The 26,167-nt window shown below is 46.2% G+C and overlaps 1 protein-coding gene across 4 annotated transcripts in view; it reads left to right on the forward strand.

Annotated features, from left to right (window-relative positions):
• Nucleotides 1-8,277: 8,277 nt before the first annotated feature.
• The window catches only part of TTLL6 (tubulin tyrosine ligase like 6), a 46,295-nt gene continuing 28,405 nt past the window's right edge, over nucleotides 8,278-26,167 (forward strand). The window contains exons 1-10 of one of the 4 annotated variants that reach the window (XM_060395553.1): nucleotides 8,278-8,393; nucleotides 10,558-10,707; nucleotides 11,948-12,330; nucleotides 16,716-16,942; nucleotides 17,808-17,848; nucleotides 18,774-18,892; nucleotides 19,031-19,161; nucleotides 20,728-20,884; nucleotides 21,641-21,784; nucleotides 22,408-22,493. In XM_060395553.1, coding sequence (XP_060251536.1) covers nucleotides 18,872-18,892; nucleotides 19,031-19,161; nucleotides 20,728-20,884; nucleotides 21,641-21,784; nucleotides 22,408-22,493 — 539 coding nt within the window. In that variant the 5' untranslated portion in view covers nucleotides 8,278-8,393; nucleotides 10,558-10,707; nucleotides 11,948-12,330; ... (1 more) ...; nucleotides 17,808-17,848; nucleotides 18,774-18,871. Of the gene's footprint in view, nucleotides 8,394-10,557; nucleotides 10,708-11,947; nucleotides 12,331-16,715; nucleotides 16,943-17,807; nucleotides 17,849-18,773; nucleotides 18,893-19,030; nucleotides 19,162-20,727; nucleotides 20,885-21,640; nucleotides 21,827-22,407; nucleotides 22,494-26,167 lie in introns of all 4 variants that reach the window. The other 3 variants (XM_060395552.1, XM_060395555.1, XM_060395554.1) reach the window with 3 other exon arrangements.

A 26,167-nucleotide genomic window follows, 5' to 3' on the forward strand; every position in this document is an offset into this window, starting at 1 on the left:
ACTAACATCCAAGGTGACAGGGTAGAAGGATATGTGCCTTCTACTTTGGTGCCAGAGCACCAAAACCACAATAAGCTGTTGAACAACCATTGTCAGGAGGATGCTGGGACCTACCAAAAAATATACCCCCAATCCAAAGACAAAGCAGAAGCCTCAACAGGATGGTAGGAGGGGCACAATCATGATAAAATCAAATCCCATATACCTGCCAGGTGGGTGACCCACAAACTGGAGAACAATAATACCAAAGAAGTTCTCCCCCTGTTGTGAAGATTCTGACCCCCACATCAGGCTTTCCAGCCTGGGGATCCAGCAAAGGGACTGGGAATCCCCAGGGAATCTGACTTTGAAGGACAGCAGAATTTAATTACAGGACTTCCACGGGACTAAGGGAAACAGACTTCACTTTTGGAAGGCACAGACAAAATCTTGAGCTCACCAAGACCCAGGGGAAATGCGCAGTGACCCCACAGGAGACTGAACCAGACATACTTGCTGGTGTTGGAGGATCTTCTGCGGAGGTGTGGGTCGGCAGTGACTCTCCATGGGGATGGGGGCACTGGAACAGTAGTCCTGGAAGGTGCCCCTTGGTCTAAGTCCTCTTGGAGGTCTCCATTAACTCTACCACAGAGCCTGTTAGAGCCCAGGGCTGGGTCACCTAAGGCAAAACAATTAACAGCAAGGGAGCACAACCCCACCCATCAGCAGATAAGAACAAGACCCAGTTTTCCCCTCTGCCAGTCCCTCCCCAGGAAGCTTACACAAGCCTCTTAGCCTCCTCCATCAGAGGGCAGACAAAAGAAGCAAGAAGAACCACAATCCCGCAGCAACTAGAACAAAAACCACAACACAGAAAGTTAATCAGAATGAAAAAAGCAGAAGGTTAGGTCCCAGATGAAGGGACAAGATAAAATCTGAAAAACATCTAAATGAAGTGGAAATGGGCAACCTTCCAGAAAAAGAATTCAGAATAATGATGGTAAAGATGATCTAGGATCTCAGAAAAAGAATGGAGAAGATGTAAGAAATGTTTGCCAAAGACCTAGAAGAACTAAAAAACAGACATATGGAGATGAACGATACACTAGAGGGAATCAATGGCAGAATAAGGCAGAAGATTGGAAAGGTAACCTGGAAGAGAGAATGGTGGAAATCACTGCTGCCAGACAGACTATAGAAAAAAGAATTAAAAAAAGAAAAATGAAGACAACCTAAGAGACCTCTGGGACACGCCAACATTTGCATGAGAGGGATCCATCCTAGAAGAGGAGAGAGAGATAAGACCTGAGAAAATATTTGAAGAGATAATAGCTGAAGAAGACTTCTCTAACATAGGAAAGGAAGTAGTCAACCAAGTTCAGGAAGTACAGAGAGTCCCATGCAGGATAAACTCAAGGAAGACCACACTGAGACACATAGTAATCAAACTGACAAAAATCAAAGACAAAGATAAAATATTAAAAGCAACAAGGGAAAAATGACAGCATACAAGTGACTCCCATGAGTTTATCAGCTGATTTCTCAGCAGAAACTCTACAAACCAGAAGGGAATGGCATTTAAAGTGATGAAAGGGAAGAAACTAGAACCAAGAATATTCTATTTAGCAAGGAGCTCATTCAGATTTAACAGTTAAAAGTTTTTTCAAATGCCATTTGTCATCAAAACTAAGGCTTGCACTAAAGGGACTGAACCCAAGTATTAGGGAAATGACTTTCACACAAAGGCAAAGACAACAGAATCTGTAAAGGTTATGGCACTATAGATAAAGTCCATTCTACCTTCGTAAAAATGAATCCTTCATTGTTGAACTTTTGCCATCCTGATGTCCTTGGAACATGACAACAGTCTGCTCCCAAATCAGAGACATTAAGATGGGTAAACAATAGCTATAAATTAAACAATTGAGGCTATGGGAAACCCAATACAGCGGCTCAGCTCTTCCTGGTTCCCTGGCAAGCCCCATTTTTGCTTGATGGGTTAAACTCTTCCCTTGCTGCAAGGCTGACATCCTCATAGTGACAAAGAAACTGTTAGAAAATGTATTTTCCTTGTGGAATATGCTTTTGCCAGTGATCAAGGCACCTACTTCACTGGGAAAATCATAGTTGTCTTCTCTTTTATTCTATTTATTTTTGACTGTGTTGCACAGCTTGCAAGATCTCAGTTCCCTGACCAGGGATCTAATCCATGCCCCTTGTAGTGGAAGCAGAGAGCCCTAACCACTGGACTGCCAGAGAATTTCCAACATAAGAGTCTTAAAAAAAAAAACCTCACGAACTTCTTAAAATTATTACTGTCACTATCATCCTCAATCACCAGACAATTTCAACAAAACTAAAGGAAAAACTTAACTCAAGAAGGACAAAAATCAGCTACATAGGATTTGACTAATTGGTAAATGTGATTATGATTTTTATGACTTTTGTCTAAAATACTGCTGACTTCTAATCTTTGTTTTCCAGATATAAGGGAACTTTTCTCCTTAAACTAATTATGGCTTATAGCAATTTGGTAAATTATACCTTTATAAGCAGAATTCATGTGAGAGTTGAACCAGAAAGAAGGCTTAGCACTGAAGAATTGGTGCTTTTTAACTGGATGTTGGAGAAGACTCTTGAGAGTCCCTTGGATTGCAAGATCAAACCAGTCAATCCTAAAGGAAATCAGTCCTGAATATTCATTTAAAGGACTGATGCTGAAGCTGAAGCTCCAATACTTTGGCCACCTGATGCAAAGAACTGACTCATTAGTAAAGACCCTGATTCTGGGAAAGGTTGAAGGCAGGAGGAGAAGGGGACAACAGAGGATGAGATGGTTGGATGGCATCACCGACTTGACGGACATGAGTTTGAGCAAGCTCGGGGAGTTGGTGATGGACAAGGGAAGCCTGGTGTGCTGCAGTCCACAGGGTCACAGAGAGTTGGACATGACTGAGCGACTGAACTGAACTGAACTGAACTGAACTGAAGCAGAATTAAAGCCCTTTTCTGTTTACCTGATCCCTGCAGAATTTAGAAACTCCTAGGTTCTCAGCAGTCTTTCCCACAAAGGCAAAATGGTTATAAGATGCAAGAAAGACTGACTTTTTAAATGATCTGTCTAGTTGGCACCCCCCAGGAATAGTCAATTTTTCCACTTTGCTTCATAGACAACTATCTGATTTATTGTCATAGTATGTATTATTATTCTTTTCCTAGAGGAGCTTGGTGGGCTACAGTCCATGAGGTCGCAAAGAGTCGGATATGACTGAGCAACTAAGCACAGCACATGTTAAAAGCAAAGTCCCTGGAACAATGCTGGTACTCCTTTGATGAGAAAATTCCCTTCCCAGGTGCCAAGGTCATACTGATTTGCTGCGTGCATCCTGATATTTGTTTTTTTTTAAACCTTGAAGGAATGTATCCCTGATTTGTTTGATGTTTTTTTGATCTGAAAAGATATAACACTGTTTCTCCAGACAAGTTCATCAGAGTTATCTGAGAATTTTCTCAGAGTTATCTGTCTCTTGGTTGGCTCAAATATAACTCTTTTTTATTCCTATCATAGTTTGGTTATTGATTATTTACACTGGCAATTCTTTTTAATCAGACAAATTGTGCTGCTTTTTTTGAACTAGCTGAGCCATCTATCTTCACTGAATGAGCTAAAATCTTTAACATGAGTTCAAATTCACTTTTATACCTGTGTGAATCATGGTTTTACATTTTCTGGTGAACATTTTCTTAATATTTTAAACTTTTAATGCATGCAAATACATATTTGACATAATTGTAGTCATAGTCTTTATAAATTTTTTTTCAGTTACTATTATCAGGTAAAAAACTTTTGTATACTGCTGTAAAGCTTCATAATGATTGGGAGGTTTTTGGCTGTTGTTGCATAAGTGATTCTACTACAGCTTTCTTCCCCATTCTCTAACCATTGAATATTTAAGTTATTCAACCTTTACTTATTATTGTTATTATTTGACCATGCTGTGCAGCATACAGGATCTTAGTTCCTCAACCAAGGACTGAACCCAGCACCCCTGCAGCGGAAGCATGGCGTCCTAACCACTAGACTACCAGGGAACTCCCTAAACAATTTTTAAAAAGCAAAGAGTCTGCATTTGCTTAACTCCTTCCGAAATTCTTGAATTTGACTATCATTACTATTTCTTAAAATAAATAAGTAAGTATTTATTTGTTTATTTGGCCTTGTCAGATCTTAGTTGCTGCATCCCGGATCTTCGTAGCCTCGTGTGGACTCTTTCGTTGCAGTGTATGGACTCTAGTTGTGGTGAGCAGGCTCAGTAACTGTGTTAGAGGCTTAGTTGCTCTGTGGTATGTAGGCTCTTACTTCCTTGACCAGGGATGGAACTTGTGTCCCCTGCATTGCAAGGTGGATTCTTAACCACTGGACCACCAGGGAAGTCACATAAAATGATACCAATGTGTAGGTGAGAGGGCTCCATACTATGTACTCATTTCACATACATGGGTACATAGTCTGGAGTCTATAAAAGAGGTATTAGTGGGAAATGAGTATTCCAAACAATTTGAAGGAAAATAAAAAGGTAACTCTGACTATACAGGATCCTTCTGCTACATGTAGTAGTGCCTTCAGTGTGGGAGACCCGGGTTTGATCCCTGGGTCAGGAACATCCCCTGAAGGAAATGGCAACCGACTCCAGTATCCTTTCCTGGAAAATTCCATGGACGGAGGAGCCTGGCCGGCTACAGTCCATGGAGTTGGACATGACTGAGCGACTTCATTTTACTTTATTGTACTTACAAATACGTGTGTCTGGTGTCTCCAAGGCATCTAGCAAGCTGCCCTGCACACATAAAGTGTTCAAGTAATGTACCTGTTATTTCCTCTGCAGTCAGGGCCACTTTCTATGGAATTTGTTTCTAAACGCATCTGCACCAAAAAAAAGGGGTGCCGTGAAAACAATCATGAATAATAGCTCCTTTCAGGGAAAGCTGTTTCCCCCAGAAGGCAGAGGGAAGATGAAAAAGGACAAAGTAAAAACAGAAGCTGGAAGCTCCATTGCTCCTGGGCAAGCAGCCCTATTCCCTGGGCCTCTCTGAGCCCTATCAGATACATACCAAAACGGGAGACATCAGAAGAGGTGCTGGACAGCAATTTCTGTTTCTCTTTCACCAATAACAGTACTAAGAAGTATGTGAAGGAAGGAGCAGTTCTCTATGAAACCCTGCAAGGCCTTGGCCAAGGCATCATATTCTTCCAGGCCTCTCTTTTCCTCATCTGCAAACGAGAGATATACCAGGGGAGTCTTTAAGATCTCTTCCGATTTCACAAGACTTCCGTGATTGGATATACCTCTATAAAATTTCCTAATACATTACATCATATCTATTTCCGACTTCATCCCTGGCACATATACCAGTACTTTCTTTTGATTGGCACAAGAAGAAGGGGCTTTTAGGCTGGATCTTGGATCAGGGGACCAAAAGCAGGATACTCTATCTTTTTACATTAATTACTTAAAGGAAGTGTCTCAAACTGGGAAACAGAGTGTGTGTCAACTGTAAATAAACTTCTGAGGGTTCTGTTATTGTCTTTGATTTATTTAGTCAGGTGGGTGCCCTAGGAACAAAAAGACAGTGCAAACAACAGCTTCAGACCTGTATTTTTTCACACACTCTTGCTTCTTAGTTGGAGCTCAGAGGAGGGGACATAGCTTACATATTTTGAGGACTGCAAGGACCCTCTAACACACTGCTTTAACCTTCACACCTAGGCTCAGAAAACCCCAGTGTTTGTCATGTGGGTTTTCCTGTTTCTGGTTTGTCTGCTACAAATCGCTGATGCTCTCAGATTCCCTGGCTGTCACTCTCTGGCCCTGGAGGGGATGCCTGAGGGGGTTGAACCCTGCTTTGCTCTCCAGTGGGGGCAGCTCTACTGTTCACCCTGTGTTTGTTCCTGTCATTACCCCTGAAAGGACAGCAGTGCCAGGCTCTGGCCTATTAGCTCCCACTGCGGCCAACCCTCTCATAAATAACCCGTTGTCAGGGATTTTAATGGAAGCCCTCTGGAAGCTGTAAATCTTTGTGGCTCCCTCCTGCATCCTCTCTCTCATTTCCATCACAATATTACTCCAGAGGGACCGGAGACCAAAGCAAGCCTGAGCTTGCCAGAGCAGATTGGTAGGACACTGGGGAAAGAAAGAGGCGGGATGGGGGAGGGGAACAGAGCTGGGACAGTTGGCCTTAGGGAAGCATCTGTTGGGTGGCCAGTTGATGATGGTCACCTGATCCCCAAGACCCTGGAGAGGGGGAAGGGCAAGATGGCCCTTCTTCCCACCAGGTGGGAAGAAGGAGGAGAACAGGATGGCAGAGAGGCTTCTGGAAGGGTGCACCTCGGGCCCTCCAGTGTGAATTTAAGCACCAAGTAGCAGGATTTTAGTGTCTGCTTCAGGTTAAGCTATGTCTTTGCCTCTAGCCTCCTGCTTGAGCAGATCAGCAGGTAAAGGGGTGGTGTCCTGTGTTGGCAGGAAAACTTTTCCTCTACCAATTTAGGTCTGAAAGGTAACAAAGTTTTTATGTACACCAGAGCTTTCAGGAGTAACTACCCCAAATAGCTAGGGATTAAGGTTTGGACATCAGTTTAATATGGGGGGGTAGGGATTCAAAAGATGGAAGTCTCTAATGAGACTTGTTTACACAATTTTTTGGAATGTCCAAGAAAATGGACATTCCAAATGGCTGGGTGGTGCCTGCCTGACTGGAGATCTTCCTGGATGGGTGGAGGGGGTTGCCAGGTTGTGACCACTGGTGTTTGGAAAACTCTGGTTTATTTATATCAGGGAAGTTCAAATTGGATTTCTTTCTGCATCGGCTGTAGCCCAAATACTTCCAACTTAAAGTAAAAACTCTCCTGAAGGTTGTTTGTTTTTGTTTTTTTTTTTTTTAAGTCCATTCACCTGCTGTTTCTCCAGTATTCTGTCACAGCATGGCACGAAGTCCTGGGCACAAAGTTCCCAGTGAACCTGCTAAAACTTAGCTCCTGGACTAACTTCAGCATGCTTCACATCACAGATGTGGATTTTGTCTTTTCCCTTAGTTGTTTTGACTACAGGTTTTCTTAGGAGGCCTTCTCCTTCTTACATGTCTCCCCTCAATTGCCGGAAAAGAAAGTAATGATCCAAGTCTTACATAAATCTTATTCCTTAGGACTAAACGATCTTTTTTCACAGGAGCAGTTACATTTCAGTGGCATCAAGTCAAGCATCTGGAAAAATTTCAAGAACGAAGAGGGATGTATATCCCCCCTCGGTTCAATCCGTAAGGGAGGTTCTCAGAATCGCTATGGTTCAAGACTTAAAAGCAATCCTCTGCTCAATCTTTCACCAATCTGAATTAACCCAGGCAAAAACAGCTCTGTGCTGTGCTTAGTCTCTCAGTCGTGCGATTCTTTACTGGCTGCCGATCCTTTCCAGGCAGGACTCTAAGCTCAGACAGCTGGAAACTTTAGGAAACCACAATTATTTGAATCCAGTCACTACTCTGATTCTCCACCTGAGAACAGTCAAGGTCTTATTTTGAGAAGTCAAATCCCCTGAGCCCTGGGCGGCTCTTTCTTATTGGCCAGTTCAGTGGCGGGGTCAGGACCCCCCCCCTCCCACCGCCCCCACCCTCTGATGTATCATGATTCAATAAGCCTGAGCGGTTCGTCACAGGCTTGTGATACCCATTTTACTGCTAAAGAAGCTAAGTCTCAGGTCACGTCGGCTGTCCGAGGTTACACAGGCAACCTGAGATCTCGACTTGGGTTTCAATCTAGCCCTCTCCGCTCGGTGTTTCCTGCTCCGGGTAGTGGATGTTTACCCTCTACAGAGTGCCTAAGGCCCAAGGCGCCCCTCGCTGGGACCGACTAACGGCCCTGGAGCTCCAGAATCAGACGTTCTGATTCGCTCGGGCCCCCGACGTTCAAGCCGCGCCTGCGCACGACGCCCGGACGGCGCGGGCCGGGTCCGCCTAGGACCCGGGGGCGGGGCGGACCGGGGAGGGCTGGGCGGATCCGGTAAGGCGGGGACCCGCGGAGGGCAAGCGGTAGTTGCGCCTCGCGCGCCGGGAGCGCGGCCCCGCGTCCCAGCGTCCTCGGCGTCTCCCGGGACGACCTCGGGCGCTTCTCTCTCCGAGCCGTTAACTGGATTCGGGAGGCGGGGGTCATGCCAACTACCGAAGGGGCCAATCAAAGGCCTGGAAAGCCCTATATGCAAATAGGGGGGCCGGGCGGACCCCAAATTAGGAGCGGCTCGGGTTGGGGTTAGGGGTTGTCTGGCAGCCAGAGGGAGCGTGTCTCCTTCGAGGAGGGGACCCACGAGTGTGGTTGAGAGCTATACGGGCGGCAGAGCGGGGGCGAGACGGGGGAATAGGAATTGCGGGTAAGAGCGCCCCAAAGCCCGCTGCTGCCCCCAGGCCGCGGCCTCCTAGTGCCTCCCCAGTGAAAACCGGGTTCTACATGCCCCCCTGGTCCCCCACGGTGCCCAGTTTCCCATGGCTACCCCTCTCCCCTTCCCTGGGGGGCATTCTGTGGCAAAAGCCTCCCGCACGCCTCTGCTTTCTCTCGGTTCTGCTGTAGCCCGCCTCTTCTCTGCAGGTCTAGGTATCGCTCGCCCTCTTCCACGCCCCATACTCAGTTCACTGCTAAAATATTCTCACTCTTTTCTCGTCCTCAGGACCCCGTGCCAGACCTTTCTCACACACCAACCATTCTTTTCCCAGCTCCTCAGTCTTTCCTAACCTACCTTTCCTCCCAAACCTGGGTCGCCCTCTGTGCGCACCCTCACTTCCTGCCCTCCCTGGATTTCCCCAAACCTTTGCCCCCAGGGAGCTGTCCCTGAGATACCAGAGATCCCTGGGAATCGCACAACTCTGTCCCTTTCCTCCTTCCTCATCCTCGGATCCTTCTCCTGATCACCTTTCTTCCTTTGTCTGGAGAATCCTTACAGAAAGACATTTCTGCTTCTCGTGGCAGCGCAGCCCCCTGCAAATAACCTACCTCCTTTCCAGCCCTCTCCAAATAACCTATCTCCTTTTTCTTTCATTTCTAGGCGTTATTTCTCACCTTCCTGAAGGAAAACCCTTCTAGGCTTGAGGAAAGTTCTTTGGGATTTGAACCCTAGGGAAGAATGTAACATATTTATTAATAGGAATGAACTTGGGAAGGGGGCTACAGTTTACTAAACCCTAGTATGTGCTAGGCACTTAAGTTATTTATTGTGTACACCAGTGCCACAATTATATTTTCATTTTACAGTAGCCCTTATTTTGAACCAAGCATTACTTTAAGAGCTTTAGAAATATTAACTCACTTAATCTTTAAAGCAACCCCATGAGGTGAATATAATTTTACTTACGAGGGAACTGAGGTACAGAGAGACTCACTCACCCACAGTCACCCTTCTGTTACAGTAAGCGGTAGAGGTGGGGTTTGGATCCAGAACCAATCTGTCTTTGCTAGTTACGCACTGCGTATTGTGGAGAAAATGACTGGGTATGAGCCTGCCTGAAAATTGCATCTTCCAGTCTTACAGAATGCCTTGATTTCTAGCAGAATAAAAGATGGCATCTGAGTCGGCAAGTTTCTTGTTCGCAGGGAATGTGGCCAGTTATTCTCAGCACTTATTGGCAAAACCCTTGAATAGTTGAGTACCTCCCTTGTTAGTCTGTGTTTTGCTAAGGGTCCCTTCAGGCCCTGTGCTGAAATTCAAAGGGTGGATAGAATGAAAAGCCAAAAGACCATAGTGAAAGTGAAAGTCTCTCAGTTGCGTCCAGCTCTTTGTGACCCCATGGACTGTATAGTCCATGGAATTTTCCAGGCCAGAATACTGGAGTGGATAGCCGTTCCCTTCTCCAGGGGATCTTCCCAACCCAGGGATTGAACCCAGGTCTCCTGCATTGCAGGCAGAGTCTTTACCAGTTGAACCACCAGGGAAGCCCTTCCTTTCTGAAGTCATAGTTTTATGCTAAAATATAGACCAAATAGTGCTCAAATTGACTCTGGTAACAAGGGGCAGAAAAAAAAAAACAACCTTGCTAGAGTAGGGGAAGGAGTGGAGGCCCATAGTAGGCATTTTATTTTATCTTGCCCACTTCAAAGTTCAAAGCACTTTCCTGGATATTAAGCGTTTATCTTCTTGGTGATTCTGTAATGATGGAAAAGATAGGAAATGAGGGTGAATATAAGCACTGGCTTCTAAATATGATATCCTATGTCAAACAGGCAAAGCTAAAAGCAAGATTCAGAGATCTTACTCCATATCTTTTTTTGCCCTATCTCCTATCTTTTCTAAGAGCTAGCAGAGGCGTTCTATGCTTCTGGTAGGGGAATGAGGACCAAAAGATGAAAAGGTGAGTGGAGTGCAGGAAAACCTGTTATTTGGAGGAAGAGAAGGAAGTCACAGGCAGACACAGTAGGAAAACTCAGTGCTGAATGAATTCCTACAGACCAAAAGAAAAGCCTGGGTTGTGAAGGTCAGGGTTAAAAAACCTAGGCTAACATTTGAAACACTTAACAACCAAATGATTCTTTCCTCCCTTTTACAGACCCCCATATTAATCCCTGGTAGCTCAGCTGGTAAAGAATCTGCCTGAAATGCAGGAGACCCCAGTTCGATTCCTGGGTTGGGAAGATTCCCTGCAGAAGGGATAGGCTACCCATTCCTGTATTCTCGGGCTTCCCTGGTGGCTCAGACGGTAAACAATATGCCTGCAATGGGGGAAACCTGAGTTCAATCCCTGGGTTGGGAAGATCCCCTGGAGGAGGGCATGGCAACCCAGTGTAGTATTCTTGCCTGGAGAATCCCCATGGACAGAGGAGCCTTGCAGGTTGCAGTCCATCGGTCGCAGAGTCAGACATGACTGAGCAACTAAACATATTAATTCCGCCTAGCAAAGGAAAGCACTAAACATTTCCCACCCTTCTGTAGCACCTCTCGGGCCCAGAAGAGTAGTCAACATGTGTCGTCTTTGAGAAGTAGAAATGAGTCCCTCCAAGTAACCTGCATTGTGTTTGCTTGCGTAGAGCTCTCCCAGTGCTCATCCCCTCCCCCTGGTGGCCAATGGAAGTCATTTTCATGCTGTCACTAGGCTTTGGTTGGCAACCTCTACTTGGAAGATCCTAAGATCAAATCCGATAACAAAATGCAAACAGGTTTTTTTTCATGGTCTTAACTATTTTACCTGGGAAGGGGAATTGACTGTGTCTTGTGTTAGCAAGAAAAACAAGATGATATTTGCTATGTTTGCTACATATATTTGTGCAGCATAGTATGTATGTTGTTTTTGCTTTAACTCCCCAAGTCCCTTGGTCTATATTGCCTGCCCACTGACTGGCCTAATGGAAAGCTATGTCAAAGGGCAGGAAGCTGGGGCTTTGATCCTGGCTCTGCTGACTTCTCTCCGGCTTTCTACAAATTGTCCCTCTCCGCTAGCTGGGAAGGGGATTTCAAAACCTCTAAGAAGCAAACAGACTGAACTGGACAATTTCCAAGGTTCCTCCCAGCTGTAATATTCAGGAGTTCCACTGGAACATGCTCTAATTACACTCAAATAAGAGCCCTGGTACAGTGTGGACACTGGCGAAAAGAAGGGAAAGAAACAGAGTAATACATATACAGTAGGAACAATAGGGCTGGTCTCAGATTATGTCAGGTCTGGGGAGATCCAGGCCCCTTGTTGGAAGTGGGAATTTAGAAGTATTTGGTTTAAAGGAAAATGGTGTGGGACCAGCTGATTCTTAAGAGGCTAACATCACCAAGACTGCTTCTGGGAGCTAGGAAATCAGTCGCTTCACTTTATGGTTACGGTCGTTTACGGGTGGTTGGAGAGGAAAAGGCAGTGGATGGAGTGTAGAGGAGAGACAGGCTGTGGGGTCAGATGAATATGAAAATAGCTTCTAATCCCAGGTCTGCCTCTTACCCTCTCTGTGTTTCAGCCTTCTCATCTGTAATAGAAGTAAGAGAGTATCTATGGTATGATATTATGAGGATGAGATGAGACAGTATGTATGTAAAGTGCTTTAGTATAATTAATACCTGTTATACTTGGTAAGTATAATTAATACCTGTTATACTTGGTAAGTGGGCTTCCCAGGTGGCGCTAGTGGTAAAGAATCTGCCTGCCAATGCAGGACACGTAAGAGATATGGGTTTGATCTCTGGGTTGGGAAGACCCCCTGGAGGAGGGCATGGCAACCCACTCCAGTATTCTTGCCTGGAGAATCCCATGGACAGAGGAGCCTGGTGGGCTATACAGTCCATAGGGTCACACAGAGTCACACAGGACTGAAGCGACTTAGCACACACGCATGCATTCTTGGTAAGTAGGTTGTAAATAGTATTTACTATTATAGTGAATGAAACTGTCTTAAATGCCTGATATATGAAAGGATGCAAAGTCAATGCTTTACGAAAGTTGCTTTTTATGCTCACACAACATTTCTATTCTATAGATGAGGAAAAGGAACCTTAGAAAGGTGAAACTAGTTTCTGCATTTATTCATCCTTCCAGTCCATTCATTCAAGAAGCATAGGGATCTCTGTTATGTGCCAGACACTGTGGCAAGCGTTGAGAATTCACAATAGCCTCTTCCATCAGAGAAGTCACAGTCCAGGGCCACACAGCTGAGAATGATAGCAAATAGTGGGCACCTGCTATGTGCCAGGCACTCTCCTAAGCATACTGTATTAACTCAAACGAATTACTGCATTTAATTCTCATGGCTGGGGTACACCATTTTACAGCTGAGGAAGGTAAGCTGTTATGATAAGTAAATTGCCTAAGGTCATTCACCTAGGAAGTGGAATCTAGGCAGATAGACTCCAGAATCTTGAGTTCTTCCACTTCCTTATAGCTGCCTCTTGGTAAGTGGTTTAAAGCCACATCCCTTACTGCACAGGCCCTTTGTTGTTGTTTTCAGTTACTCAGTGTGACCCCATGGACTGCAGCATGCCAGGCTTCCCTGTCTTTCTCCATCTCCCGGACCTTGCTCAAACTCATGTCCACTGAGTTGGTGATGCCATCCAACCATCTCATCCTCTGTCATCCCCTTTTCCTCCTGCCTTCAGTCTTTCCCAGCATCAGGGTCTTTTCTAAAGAGTCAGTTCTTCTCATGTGGCCGAAGCATTGGAGCTTCAGCATCAGGCACAGGCCCTTCCACTGGGATATAAGTACCATATTTCAGGATGCTAGCAGCAGCCCCCCTCCCTTCTTTGTATTCTCCTTAACCTTGTTCTTTAAATCTGTGGCCTCACCTCTTTTGATTTCTGAAGGCTGCAAGATTGCTTTTGACCACATTTTAAGACAGGAGAGTAGGTAGGAACCCCCAGGTTAACAGGGAGTAGTTGCTGAGACTAGGAAAGAAAAGTTGAGATCTGCTAACAGAGTCTGAGTAAATTCAGATGTCTGTGGGGTCAGACGTGGAGCCTAAATGAAAGAGAAGTGATCTAGTGTTTCCTCTCTCTCTTAATGCTGCTAAATGGAGAACAATAACGTGAGGGTAACTGTCACTTGGCTCCTGAATCAGGGAGACAATAGGGAATGATAGGGACGGAGGCAGACTGGAAAGTGTCTAGAGAGGGAGCCATTGCTCAGTTCTGGTTGATGGCTGGCCTGAAGCAATTGGACATCTAGATTTTCAGGACAGGTCTACATTTCCCAGTTATTGGCAGCTACTCCTCTCTTACGTCTCTAACAGTGATGACCACCACCTTGGGGCAAGTAGACGTTTCTGTAGGCGAGATTCAGTAGGCGAACCCTGGTGACAAATGTTGAGCGAGCTGTTCTCTTTTAGGGGCTGGAGAGAAGCCAACAGGATTTAGCCTTGGGTATGAAACAGGAAGAGGAGGGCTGGGGGAAGAGAAAGCTCCCAAAGACAAAGCGAAAATAGTCAGACTTGGCAATGACTGTTGTCTGCTGTCTTGCGTATCTCGGGTGCCTTCCAAGTGTGTTTCATGTAGCCTAGTTTACAGAGGAGGGTGGGCAGGTCTGCCATGACGAACCCACAGAACTACACAAGCTCCGTCCCTTCCTTGCTTTCTGTGCCCCAGGCTCTCTTGTGCAAGAGTAAACAGAATTTGACTGGCTTTTTAGTTTTTGGTCGGGGAGGGTTGTTGTTCTCTTTGAGGCAGACAAATATAAGCAACCATGACTTGTTTTTACCACTTGGGCAAGGATTTGAAAAAGGGCAAAGACAACCTGCGACTCCAGAGGCCAGATTCAGGGTCAGTTTTCCCTCCTCAAGTTAACATTAACCTTTAGGTAAACGGAGCCACACCTCCTAGAGGGCTTGGTAAACAGCAGCCATTGTGGAGGCCAGGGGAGGGGAGCCGGCCGTTTACCTGGCAGGAAGCGAGCAGTCCAAGGTCAAGACTTCATGTACTGCAGTCCTCTTGAACTTTTCCAAGAATATGCCTGTTCACAGAGAAAAACTGACGCACAACGCCCAGCTTTCATCCGTTAATTGCACTGAGTGCAACCTTTCTCCCCGTGCTCAGGGCAGGCATCACCACAGATGGCTTGGCTGTGAGGAACAGCCCTCTTCAGAGAGAGAGAGAAACAGGGGGCAGTTCTTGGCCGCTTAATAGCTCTGCTGTTCCTCTCAGTGGTGGCTATGAGCATTCAGTGAGATGGTGTGTGTGAAAATTCTTTGGAAAACCTAAGGATTTATGTCCATGTAGGATTTTATTATTAAATTATTCATAGGTAGCCCCTGAATTAGAGCACCCTCCCCCATTTTGGTTTGAAAAAGAAATGGGAGAGTGGTGGCAGGGTATCATAATGTTAAATAAAACATGGCTGTAAGGTATCGAAGTTGTCAGGAATTAGCAAGGTTGAGTATAGAGGGGAGGTGATTCCCAAGAGGTTGTGTGACTCTGGTGAGCCTGCTGTAATTGCATGTTGCTGGTGGTAGTTGAAATTGTTGGAATCCCTCTGGGAAATAACATGGTGATATAAATAAATAAATAAAATATCAGAGGCTACATAATTTCCGTATTCATTAACTTAGTAATCCTGGTTCTGGATAAATATCTTAAGACTATAATCCTAAAGAAATAAAGGCTCTTCTATACATGAAAGTGTGCATTTTAGAGCTATTTATATAATAGCAGAATTGAAAGCAACTTTCATTGCCAATAACTGCATTTAATTGCAATGGCTGGTTAAATTCAGACACATTCCTTCAGTGGGATATTATTACACAATGATGAAAAGCTACAACTATGTAAACTTTACCACAACCAAAAGAATGGTTATGATATGATAGTAAGGGACAAAAAGCAGATCATATGTTTTTTATTACATAATTATAATTATATAAGACTTATATAATTATATAAGACTTGTAATTATATAAGTCTAAGGATAATTAGAATTTTAGAATAAAAAGGAATATACAAGGGACTTCCGTCTGGTCCAGTCGCTAAGACTTTGCCTTCCAATGCAGGAGACACAGGTTCGATCCCTGGGCCAGGAACTAAGATTTCACATGCCTTGTGGCCAAAAACCAAAACATAAAACAGAAGCAGTTTTGTAACAAACTCGATAAAGACTTTTTAAATTGTCCACATTAAAAAAAAGTCTTAAAGAGAATGCACAAAAAGGCCAAAGTTGCTCTGTTAGTTACCAGTGGCTTCCCACCTTGCCCTTTTCTGAGCTTCCTTTAATGTTATAATATTAACAGTATTTCAATGATAATAATAAATTAGAATAAATTGTAGTAAAGATATTAACCATTTGTTAAAAGCCAAGGAGTTTTAAAGAAAGAATAGGGTAATTAGCAAGAGAACTATTGACATCAAATCAGAGGGGCTAAAATAATGAAGAGATTGGTGGGGTTTGGGGAGGTGAGGAGAGGAGGAGGAAGTACCAGAAATCTGGTTTTATGGTCATAGAAGCCTCAGATGTGAAGGGAATATGAATCAGTTCATTGGGCAGTTCTGGGTACCCAAAGGCAGACTAAGCACATTCCTAAGGATTAGTGAAGCAAGGGCATTAAAAACCATGTTGAAAACCTTGATATTTGAAATTTCAAGCAAGCATCAAGGAAGTCATCATGGAGGTGGGGTTAGGGGATGAGAACTTTGCTGGACTCCTTGTAGGTATTTTATTATTTTGTCTTGCTTTTATTTTGAATTGGATGGTGAGGGAGACATAGTAGCCTCTTCTGTGGCTGAAGTCTCTGAAGGCTTGCATCTGACCCTGGGCTGGAGTCTTGCTAAGTCAACTACAAGTCAGTCCTGCACTTGTGAATGCCAGTTGCATGCAGGATGTTTGGTGCAGCGCCTGAATAGTTAACAGACCTCCTCAAAGCACCCCATCTACAACCACGGGGACCAACTCCTTCAGCTAGGGAGGCTCAGGGCTCATTTCTGAGGCTGTCTCCAGATACTCACTCAGTTTAACAATAAGACTGTTTACCTGGTGCCAGGCATAGCATCTCAGCTTGCTATGATGCTGAAAACCCCAGGAGGGAAAAACCAAGGCCAGAGTTGGCTGAGTGAGTCCCCAAGGTCATAGTCATGGCAAAAGGTGGAATCAGCTCCTTGCTGGAGCTTGCATGAACTGTGGAGGTGAGGTAGCATTTCATACACTGCAACCTGTTGTCTGGTTCTGAGTGTTGGCCCACCGCCCACATGAGCAAGGGAGGGGGTCCCCCTGCAGGTGGATCTGAGTAACTGCCATTCTGTTTGCCCTCTCTCCAGGGTGGGGGGGGGCAGTATTTCCCCCGAGCCTCCTCACAGGCAAGGGAGATGCTCCAGTGCCTGCCTATGGAAGAAGAGGAAGGGACAGACTCAGAAGAGAAAGAGGACGGTTCTATAGAAGATTCAAAAGAAAGCATCACCATGGCTTTTGTGAGAGAGAACACTGGGGCTCAAAGGGGGCTTCAGAGTGCCCATCAGCAAGGCAAGAAGAAGAGGAAGAAAAAGAGGTTAGGATTGCAAGATGGGGAATGGGGATCCATGGTGGGAAAAGCAGGAGGGACCTGGAGGGGAGGGGGCCTCAGCTGCTAAGGAGTAGGTAAAGGAGAAGCTGTGTGGAGTCAGTCACACCATTTTTGGTTCATATAAAAAAGAACCTACTTTTGATTCTGTTTTATAGAATCAAATAATGGTGTGTGTAATCTAAAACCACACCCGTCCTCATCTTCCTTCTGTTGTTAGAATGCTTTTTGAAAAATTGTGTGGGGAGAGACTATTTCCTCATTTTAAGAAAGTGCTTATTGTCTTGGGGGTTTAGGATACTTTAAATGTAACAACCACGTTGATTTCTTAGGATCTGACTGTGGCTTCTGTATTCCAGTTCTTATTTAATATTTTGCCATACCCTACTCCATTCTTGGTCGGGGCAGGGGGATGAATCACTCCTCAGACTGATTGATATCTGACATCTTATCTGCTTTCTAACTCATCACTTCCCTTAGTGGGGGGCAGTAGAAGGGAGACCATTAAATATTTTGGCCAAAAAGATGTTCACTTCCTATTCCTGATGGGCCACTGGAATTAGAGGATTGAGGAGTGATGACGTTAATGTGAAGCTTCAAGGAAAATCAGCCATAATCACAATACAGTATTTCTAGCTCATAGGCAGAGCAACAGTACTCTGCACCCATGTTTTCTGTCTCTCTGCAGCTACAAGGGTGTGTGTCCCCAGTAACAGGGATGGTCAAAGCAGGCTCAGTGTAGCCACTGAGATTTCACTCAGCCCCCGTGGGACTGGATGTTTCTGCATGCAGTCACTTGTTCTGGCAAGTGTGTCTGTCTCTGTCTTGGTGCTTTCCCCTTTCTCTTTTCCAGATGATTGGTGATCAATCTATCCAGCTGCCGATATGAGAGTGGTGAGCATCTGCCCTCAACGTATCCACCATGGGGACCCCACCAGATTCCCCCGAAGAGTTGGGAAGGGTCACTCATATATTCCTGAGGATGGGAAAGGGGTGTCTTCTAATTGTGTTCTTTGTATCTCCCAGTCCAATTAACTATTTGAGAAAGTTGGGAATCTCATTCCAAGAAAATATGAGTTTTTATCTCAGTGGTGTGTACTTCCACACTCTCTAGTTTCTGTGTATGATTATTGGGGGATCTGTTGAACAGCTGGCAGTGATGGCTGCAATCAATAGCTCTTTTCTGGAGCACAAGTTACAAACTGGCAGTCCATGGGCTCAAGATGACCTGCAGACCTACTTTGACTGCAGAGCAGAGTGTTATTATTTTCACTTTGAATTTGGGTGCTTTAGGCTGATCCTGACTTCTGGTGACTACAGGCATTTCTTCCTTTCCAGGTCCTTGAAAGTATTTGAATTTGTATTGGAGTCAGCTCCCAGTTATTAATAGGGACCAGGAAAGAAGGATGTGTGTGGTTTTGAAATACACTGTGTAGTTTTCTTCTGTCAATTTACCTTACTAATTAAGCTTGGTTTTGGCTGACGTTAAGGATTAGTTTATATTCCCTGAACACTCAGTGCTAGTGTTTGGAGGAAAGCCAAAGGCCTGCTTCCTGGCAAGGGTGGGTGAAACACTGACCTCAGAAAACCTTCTGTGGTGATCACTGGGCACAGGCCGTGCTCTCCAATAGCTTTCGACTCTCTGTGTTCCTTTCTCGGCAACGGTGTGTCCAGATGGGGCAAGATGGCTTCCGGTCCCAGGGAGCCCACTAGTCTGGCTTCCGTGTACAGTCTGGGAGCACCTAGGAACATAACCTCCCCGTCTCGTGCTCCTTTCCCACTTCCCCCCATGGGTCTTTCTTCCTCTCCCTCCTGGCAGTGCGTAGGGCCGCCCAACAGTATGGCCTTCGAGAGGGAGGAGAAAATGACGACTGGACTCTCTACTGGACTGACTTCTCAGTGTCACTGGAACGGGTGATGGAAATGAAAAGTTACCAGGTATCTGGGTCAGAGCTGGTCCTCGGCGTAAGCGTGGTATCGACCCTGTGGGGCCCCACTCTTATGACTGACCCCAAAGGGGAGCTCCTGGGTGCTCCTGTGGGCCCCATTGTTCACCACTTCCGGCTTCCTTTGCAGAAAATCAATCACTTCCCAGGGATGAGTGAAATCTGCCGCAAGGACTTGCTGGCCAGGAATATGAGCCGCATGTTGAAGATGTTCCCCAAAGATTTCCACTTTTTCCCGAGGACCTGGTGTCTTCCTGCTGAGTGAGTGCCCCTTTCTCCACTCCCCACCCCCAGTTTACATTTTCCTCTTGCCCCTAACCCTGGTTACTACTTTCCCTTCCCGTAGGATCTTCCATTTCTGTCTCTTCAGGAAGAGAAGGGATAAAGGGTGTGTCCAAGGTTGAGAAAACACAAGGCTCTGCCTGTAAAATTAGATGACATTTAGGGGCTGGGTGCCTTGGAGCCTGTGCCTGCAGTTGGGGTGAGAGTTTGTTCTCACCTTGAAAGCTGTTGATTTTGAACTTGTTCCAGTCCTTTCACTGTGCAGTTTCTGAATTTTTGAGGCCTTCGAGCACTTCTGGAGGGAGTAAGGTGATGGTTAGAGCCCTCTAACCATTAGGAGCAGGGAGGGATGCCTGACCTCTGACCCATGGCAGGACATGGCAGTCAGCCTTTTCCCATCTCTGTCTCACTATATCCATCTGGACATCCATCCCTGGTACATAAAGTACTCTGGACCACACCGCTGAGAAGCAGGAGAAATGTGAGGTGACATGAGCATGACCTGGATACAGTCCAGTGTCTGGATGAGGTGGGGGTACAGAAGCATTGCCATCAGAATGATGTTCACAGGGCAGGGGCCCCACAGGAGTCCCACTGTCCCTGCTCCACTGAGTGCTTTCCCGAACCAAGAGCGCCAGGGTGCCCAGCTTTTTCAGACTTGTCTAGAACAATTGGCAGAGCTTAGCTGCAACTTAGAAGGAAATATGTTTGTCATCATGTCAGCAGGCTCCTCCTGATTTCATGGCCACTGAGAGACATTGTAGTTACATGACCTCCAGTGGCCACAAAGCTCCTTGAGTTAAATGGAAAACAAGAAGTATCGCAAGGCTGAGATTTAGAATCCTTTAAGTTGGTTGCTTGCTTCTGAGTATACTTTCTTCAAAGTACATCCAAAGATAGCATCTGCCAGACTACCCCGGTGGTCCAGTATAAGACTCCGCCTTCCAATGCAGGGGGTGCAGGTTCAATCCTGGTTGGGGAACTAAGATCCCAAATGCCACAGGGTGAGGCCAAAAATTAAAACAAAAAGATAGCATTTTCCCTGTCACTGTAGCTAGAGTGGAGGTGTTACAGAAGAAAAGCTGGAGTCCAGAAGGAGATCCAAAGTCACATCATTTGTCAGGGCTTGAGTCAGATTCAGAACTCCACATCTCTTATCTGTAAACTCAAAGCCAAACTGTGTGGATCACAGTTACTTTTATGGGATGTGAGGCATGTACCAACACCTTGCCTGCACTGTGTCATGTATGAGACAACTGTCACTGTCCTCATTGTGTAGATGATGGAATTGAGGGTTAGTGAGGCCAAGTCCTCGCAAAGGGCCACACTGCTGGTGAGTGATGTTGCCTGGGCTTAAATCCAGCGCTGATCTCCCTCCAGAGCCCATCCACTCTCCACTGTGTGTGCTCCACTGTCTCTCCAGATCTCTGGGCATCTGTCTGTCAATCCCAGGGTTTCTGTCACTTTTTAAAAAGAATAAAGAGCTAGCTTTCATTTTTGCTGATCCCCAGCTAAAGGTGTCTCATTCCCTCCCTGCTCTGGTAGCTGGGGAGATTTGCAGAACTACAGCAGGTCAAGAAAAAATAAGACTTACATCTGTAAGCCGGACTCGGGCTGCCAAGGGAAAGGTATATTCATCACGCGAACAGTGAAAGAAATCAAACCAGGGGAGGATATGATCTGTCAGCTCTATATCTCAAAGGTACTTCCTCATCATAACTATTTATCTATCATCCACGCACCCTCACCCTGCAGCTTCACTGTGAAGCTAGGGAAGGGAGGACGGGGAGGAGTGATGCTAAATCCCGGCTTCTGCCTTGTACTTGATCAGACCAAGCCTTCTGACTGGAGAGGTGACATGTGCCTAGGCCAGAGTGCCCTTGCACCCTTGGAGGTTGGTCTGGCCCTGCCAGGCTGGCCCCTGGCAGGATCTCTCTGGAGATCCCACCTCCTTTGGGAGAGAGAAATAGCTCTGGAGAGACCAGGGCAACCAGCTGTACTCCATGACTGGAGATAAAGCCCAGTACAGAGAGAGAGCCTTCTAGAAGGTACATGGAAGGGAAGCCTGGCTGGCATTGCCATCAGCATTGCAACTGCATGAGAATTCTGGCAGGACAACTGTAGTATATACAGTCTTGGAGGGTGACAACATGTCCTTCATCACAGGACTTCTTCATGTTATTTTGTTTCATTGCCAGGAGAGCTCTTCAAGGTAGTTACTTGTGCCATTCGACAGATCAGGAAACAAAGGCCAGGTGTGGTTTAGTGACTTCCACAAGGTCACGTGATGGGTCACAGGGCCCAGGCCCCACATCTCCCTCTCTAGTCCCGGCCCAGGCCACCCTTTTTTAAACACAGGCAACACTGGAGCTGACGCCAAACACAAGACAGGGCCCTATTGGGCTTCAGGTCTGGGTTTCTCCTCTGATGCTGTTTGGCTTCTGTTCTCTCCTCCCAGCCCTTTATCATTGATGGGTTCAAGTTCGACTTACGGATTTATGTGCTCATGACATCCTGTGACCCCCTCAGGATTTTTGTGTACAATGAAGGATTGGCACGCTTCGCCACCACCTCTTACTCCCATCCCTGCACAGACAACCTGGTGAGCTCGGCGACACGCTGCCTCCACTTCCTCTTTAAGCTGGTAAAAAGACCCCTCATTACATCTGCATTCTCAAGGCATGGTGAATGTGGCTGTCACTTGCTAGACTCTCATTTACTGGGTAACAGGGTGTATCTGTTCTTGGATTTAGCCTTCCCAAGAGCCCTCAGAATAGGGATTATCATCTCCAATTTACAGATGAGGAAACTAAAACCCAGTTATAAGGACAGCAGAACTAGGAAAGTCCAGGACCTTGGGCCAAGGCCCAAGTTCACAGAACTAGAAAGAGGTGAGGATGGGACTCGTGGCCTGACTGCAAAACCACAGTTCCATGGTGCTCAAAAAAAGGACATGGGCAAGCCCTTAGTCCTCCCCCCACATCCCTGGCCCCAGGGTTCCTTAGGTCTTCCTCAGCCGAGTGCCACTCAGCCTCTGGAGGAGTGGGAGTGTTATGCTCCAGGCTGTAGGGTACCCCTTCTTTCTTCTTCCTTTTTGCCAGGATATGTAAGCCCTAAGACATCCTCTTCCTTCTCTTTAAACCCCAGGGCCCACGGGAGGGTGCATAGAGGAAGTGGGAGGCTGCGCTTCCTTCTGACCCCACAGACTTGTGTCTCTTTCCCCAGAATGATATCTGCATGCACCTGACTAATTATTCCATTAATAAGCACAGTGCCAATTTCCTTCAAGATGCTCACTCTGGCAGCAAGAGGTAAGGAAGCAGTTCCCCTTCTCTTCTTTCCCTGCTGGGCTCAGCCCTGCCCTCTGTGATTCTACTCAGACCCCGTCAGTCCCCATCAGTGTTTCCATTTCAGATCATGTGGTCTCACAAAACATTTCTTTTCCTCTAAACCCAGAACAGACGCCTTAGCCTCTGCCTTCTGGCTGTTAATCATTAAAAGAAAGTCACATCATAAACCCTAGGGGGTTGGGAGGAGGAGAGATAAACATGAACTGTTTCCCCAGCAGGATACACACACACACCAAAACATACTCATATTTCAGTTGGCCCTTCTGACATTTCCAGACCAACAGCTATTTATTGATTGCTGGTCTGCCACTGGAGAAGGACCTGCCAGGCCTGGGGTTCCCTGGGGTGTTGCTTCAACAGAGATTCTCAAATGATGTGGCATGATGTCCTGGTGTGACATGACCTGTGGCTAGCTGGCTGGAAGTTTCCCCAGAAGAATGGGGGAAAATGGGAGGAATGCATGAGTCTTTTCCCCAGCGGCCTTTACACTTCTATTATCATCTAGTCCTGTCTCATTGAGTTTTAAGATGACTAGGCTAAAGGGAGAGGGCAAGGAAGGCCTGTGTGTCGGGGCCCATGTTGGTGCTTTGAGTGCGTGTTTTCTCAATTGAATTTTCACAACACCATGGCAGAGGTGCCATCACCTCCCCTTTGTAGGTGGACAGCTATGAGTTAGGCATCACCTCCATTTTATAGTTGAGGAGACTGTGCCTCTGAGAGGTTAAATAAGCTGCCGAAAATTACAGGCTATAAATGCTAGAGCTGGACACAAATGTCAGTCTGTCAGATTCCAAGGTGCATGATCTTTCTCTTGTATCAGGCTTAAAGGACTGATAAATAGAGTCTGTTTGGCTTCAGAGCATCAGAGAAGCACAGGAAATTTCACAACTCCCTCGGTAGCAGAGTTCATAAAGCAAAAGGAAAATCAGTAGGTTAAGCCTGCTGGAAGGGGACATGTCGAATGGATAGGAGGCAATCTCCCTCTTGTCCGAGAGTGCCAACCACCCATCTTGCCCACAGCTCCCTGACTTCCTCTTTGCCCACCTGGTCCTTGGGGACCCACTGGCATTCTGTACTGCTCCATGTTGAACGTCGGGGCTTGGTGAGGCCCAGCTTCCAGTCCCTGCTCTGACTCTCGCTGGCTGAGTCGTCTGGAGCAAGTCCCTTCACCTCTGTGAGCCTCCGTTTCTTGGTCTGTAGGATGAGAGCAGTGAGATGCCCTGCTCGGCCCACCTCGTAGGGTCACTCCAAGCCTCACGTGACCTGTAAAAGCGCCCAGACGGTGCTCTTAGTTACTGTGATTTCTCCTTAGTCTAAAGGCGTGTAGTTAAAGGACCATCCTCCTCCTCCTCTTATGAGAACAAACACCCCACTGATAGACTTTGGGCCCTCAGACTGTGATGGGCGGTGTATGTGGTGCCCGGACCAAGGCGGGGGTGTAGAGTATTCTGCTGCCTTTATTTTCCTTCCTTCCTTCCTCTTTCTCTTCGCCTCTCTCACCCAGGCCTGGCATCAGCACTCTGCTCTTCTCCATCCCCCTCCCTGCTGGAGCCCCTTCTCCTAGCCCCTCTGCAGTCCCTCACCCACCCTTTCTCTAGGCCCATCTCTCCTCAGCTGCACCTGGATGTCTGTGTGGCTTTCTGCTCAGCATTTCCCAATATCTTGCATCCTGTCTCCTCATGTCCACCCCCGCAGTCCAAGCTTCCCCCTCTGCCTTCTGACTCACAGGATTGGAGAGTTTGGTGTCATCTCAGATGTTTCCTTTTTCAGCAAATCATTGAATTCTGAAGTTCCTTCCTTCAAATGTCCCCCAGTTCTTTCCTGTCCACCAGGCCCCGACCTTGGTTCAGCCTCTTCCTTGACTATCGCATGACCTCATCACTCTTCTCCTTAGCTCCAGGCACCTCTGCTTAACCTTTCTATACCTCTGATTTCTCATCTCTGAAATGATGAGATTGGGACATCCCTGGTGGTCCAGTGTCTAAAACTCCGCACTCCCATGCAGGGGGCCTGGGTTCAATCCCTGGTCAGGGAAATAGATCCTAGATGCTTAAACTAAAAGATCCTGAATGCCACATCAAAGGCTCGGCATAGCCAAACAAATAAATAAAATGACGTGATAGGGAATTCCCTGGTGGTCCCGTGGTTGGGATTCCGCATTTCCACTGCAGGGGGCACATGGGTTCGATCCCTAATCAGTTCACTGATCAGATCCCACAAGCCACGCAGTGCAGCTCACAAAATAAATACAAATAGATAAATAAAATGATGTAATAAAAATGAATCCTGGCCAGCCAGCCTCAAACAGATTTACCATAAGAACTTATTGAGATGATGTGTATGAATAGGCCTCAAAAACCATAACCCCCATGCAGGTGGCTCCTGTTATTATTATACACTCCATATACTCATTACTTCTGCACTCAGGTAACCAGTATGGTTCCCAGGTGCCTAGAGTACCAGTTCAAACTCCTCTAGTCACTCTATGCTTTGACCAGACCCCATTTCCCACTATTATTATTACTACAATAATAGTTACCATTTTATTTGTTGGGCACTTGTTGTCTGCCAGGCACTGCTCTGAGAAATTTACACACCTCAATACATTTAATCCTCACAATGACACTATTAAGTTGGCATGATCTCCCAAGTTTGCATATTAGGGAACAGGTGTAATAAGGTTAAAAAACTTGGCCGAGGTTACACAGCTGGTAAGTGGCAGAGCTGGAATTAACTCCTGAGTCTGGTCCTTGCCCTTAACTACTAGTAACACTGCCTGCACCATCCACTCTGTGGTGTTCTCCCAGGATGTTCTTTGGCTCACTTTTTGATAGACAGGCCTTGCTCATTCCCACTTCTCTGCCTTTGCTCAGCTCCAACTGGAAACATAGGGAAACATCCTTGAAAGCCCTGTCTGTCTAACTAAGCTCTGTGTTGCCTTCTCTGACCTGGTCCTCGATGCTGGTCCAGCCACATAACCACTGCAGTGTGGGGGAAACCCATCTTCTCCGTGGGCCTCTGTTTCCTCACTTGTCAGATGGGAGGACTGTCTTCCATCTCTAAGGACAAGCCTGTGGAATCTGAGTCTAATCACCCCAGAAGCCTCTCCATCTCTGGACTCCCACCATCCTCCTGGTCAGCATCAGCTGTAGCCTGTAACTACTCTTTGCTTGGAGCACATGTTTGTCTCATGTCCCCAGTTGTATTTAAGTTCCTTGAGGGATAGTATGGCGCCCTGGCTTTAGAATCTAGGTGTTTCCCATGTTTTAGGGCAGAGTGTTTTTCTTCTCTCCCTCTAATTTGCTTTCACCTCTCTTCATTCTCCTCTTCCTCACCTTTTAAAACCATCTGCTTCTCCTACTGACTGCCTCCCCTGCCCTACACTCCCCACTTCCTAGCTTGAAACCAGCCATACCTGCAGTAAATCCCCACCAGACTGCAAACTCAGTAGGAGCAGTGAAGAAGAAAAACTGGAAACTTGGCAGGCCTCCAGGGCAGAGACCAGGCCTTCTTCATCTTTCAGGGAGCCTGGCACATAGTTGGTGTGTTAAATCGAATGGACTAACCACTGGGCGTTATGAAATTGCACAGTAATATGTATTCATTGTGATGTGCCTGAGTCATCAAGAAGAGGT

Source organism: Ovis aries, chromosome 11, assembly GCF_016772045.2.
Source record: "Ovis aries strain OAR_USU_Benz2616 breed Rambouillet chromosome 11, ARS-UI_Ramb_v3.0, whole genome shotgun sequence".
NCBI classification, from domain to species: domain Eukaryota; kingdom Metazoa; phylum Chordata; class Mammalia; order Artiodactyla; family Bovidae; genus Ovis; species Ovis aries.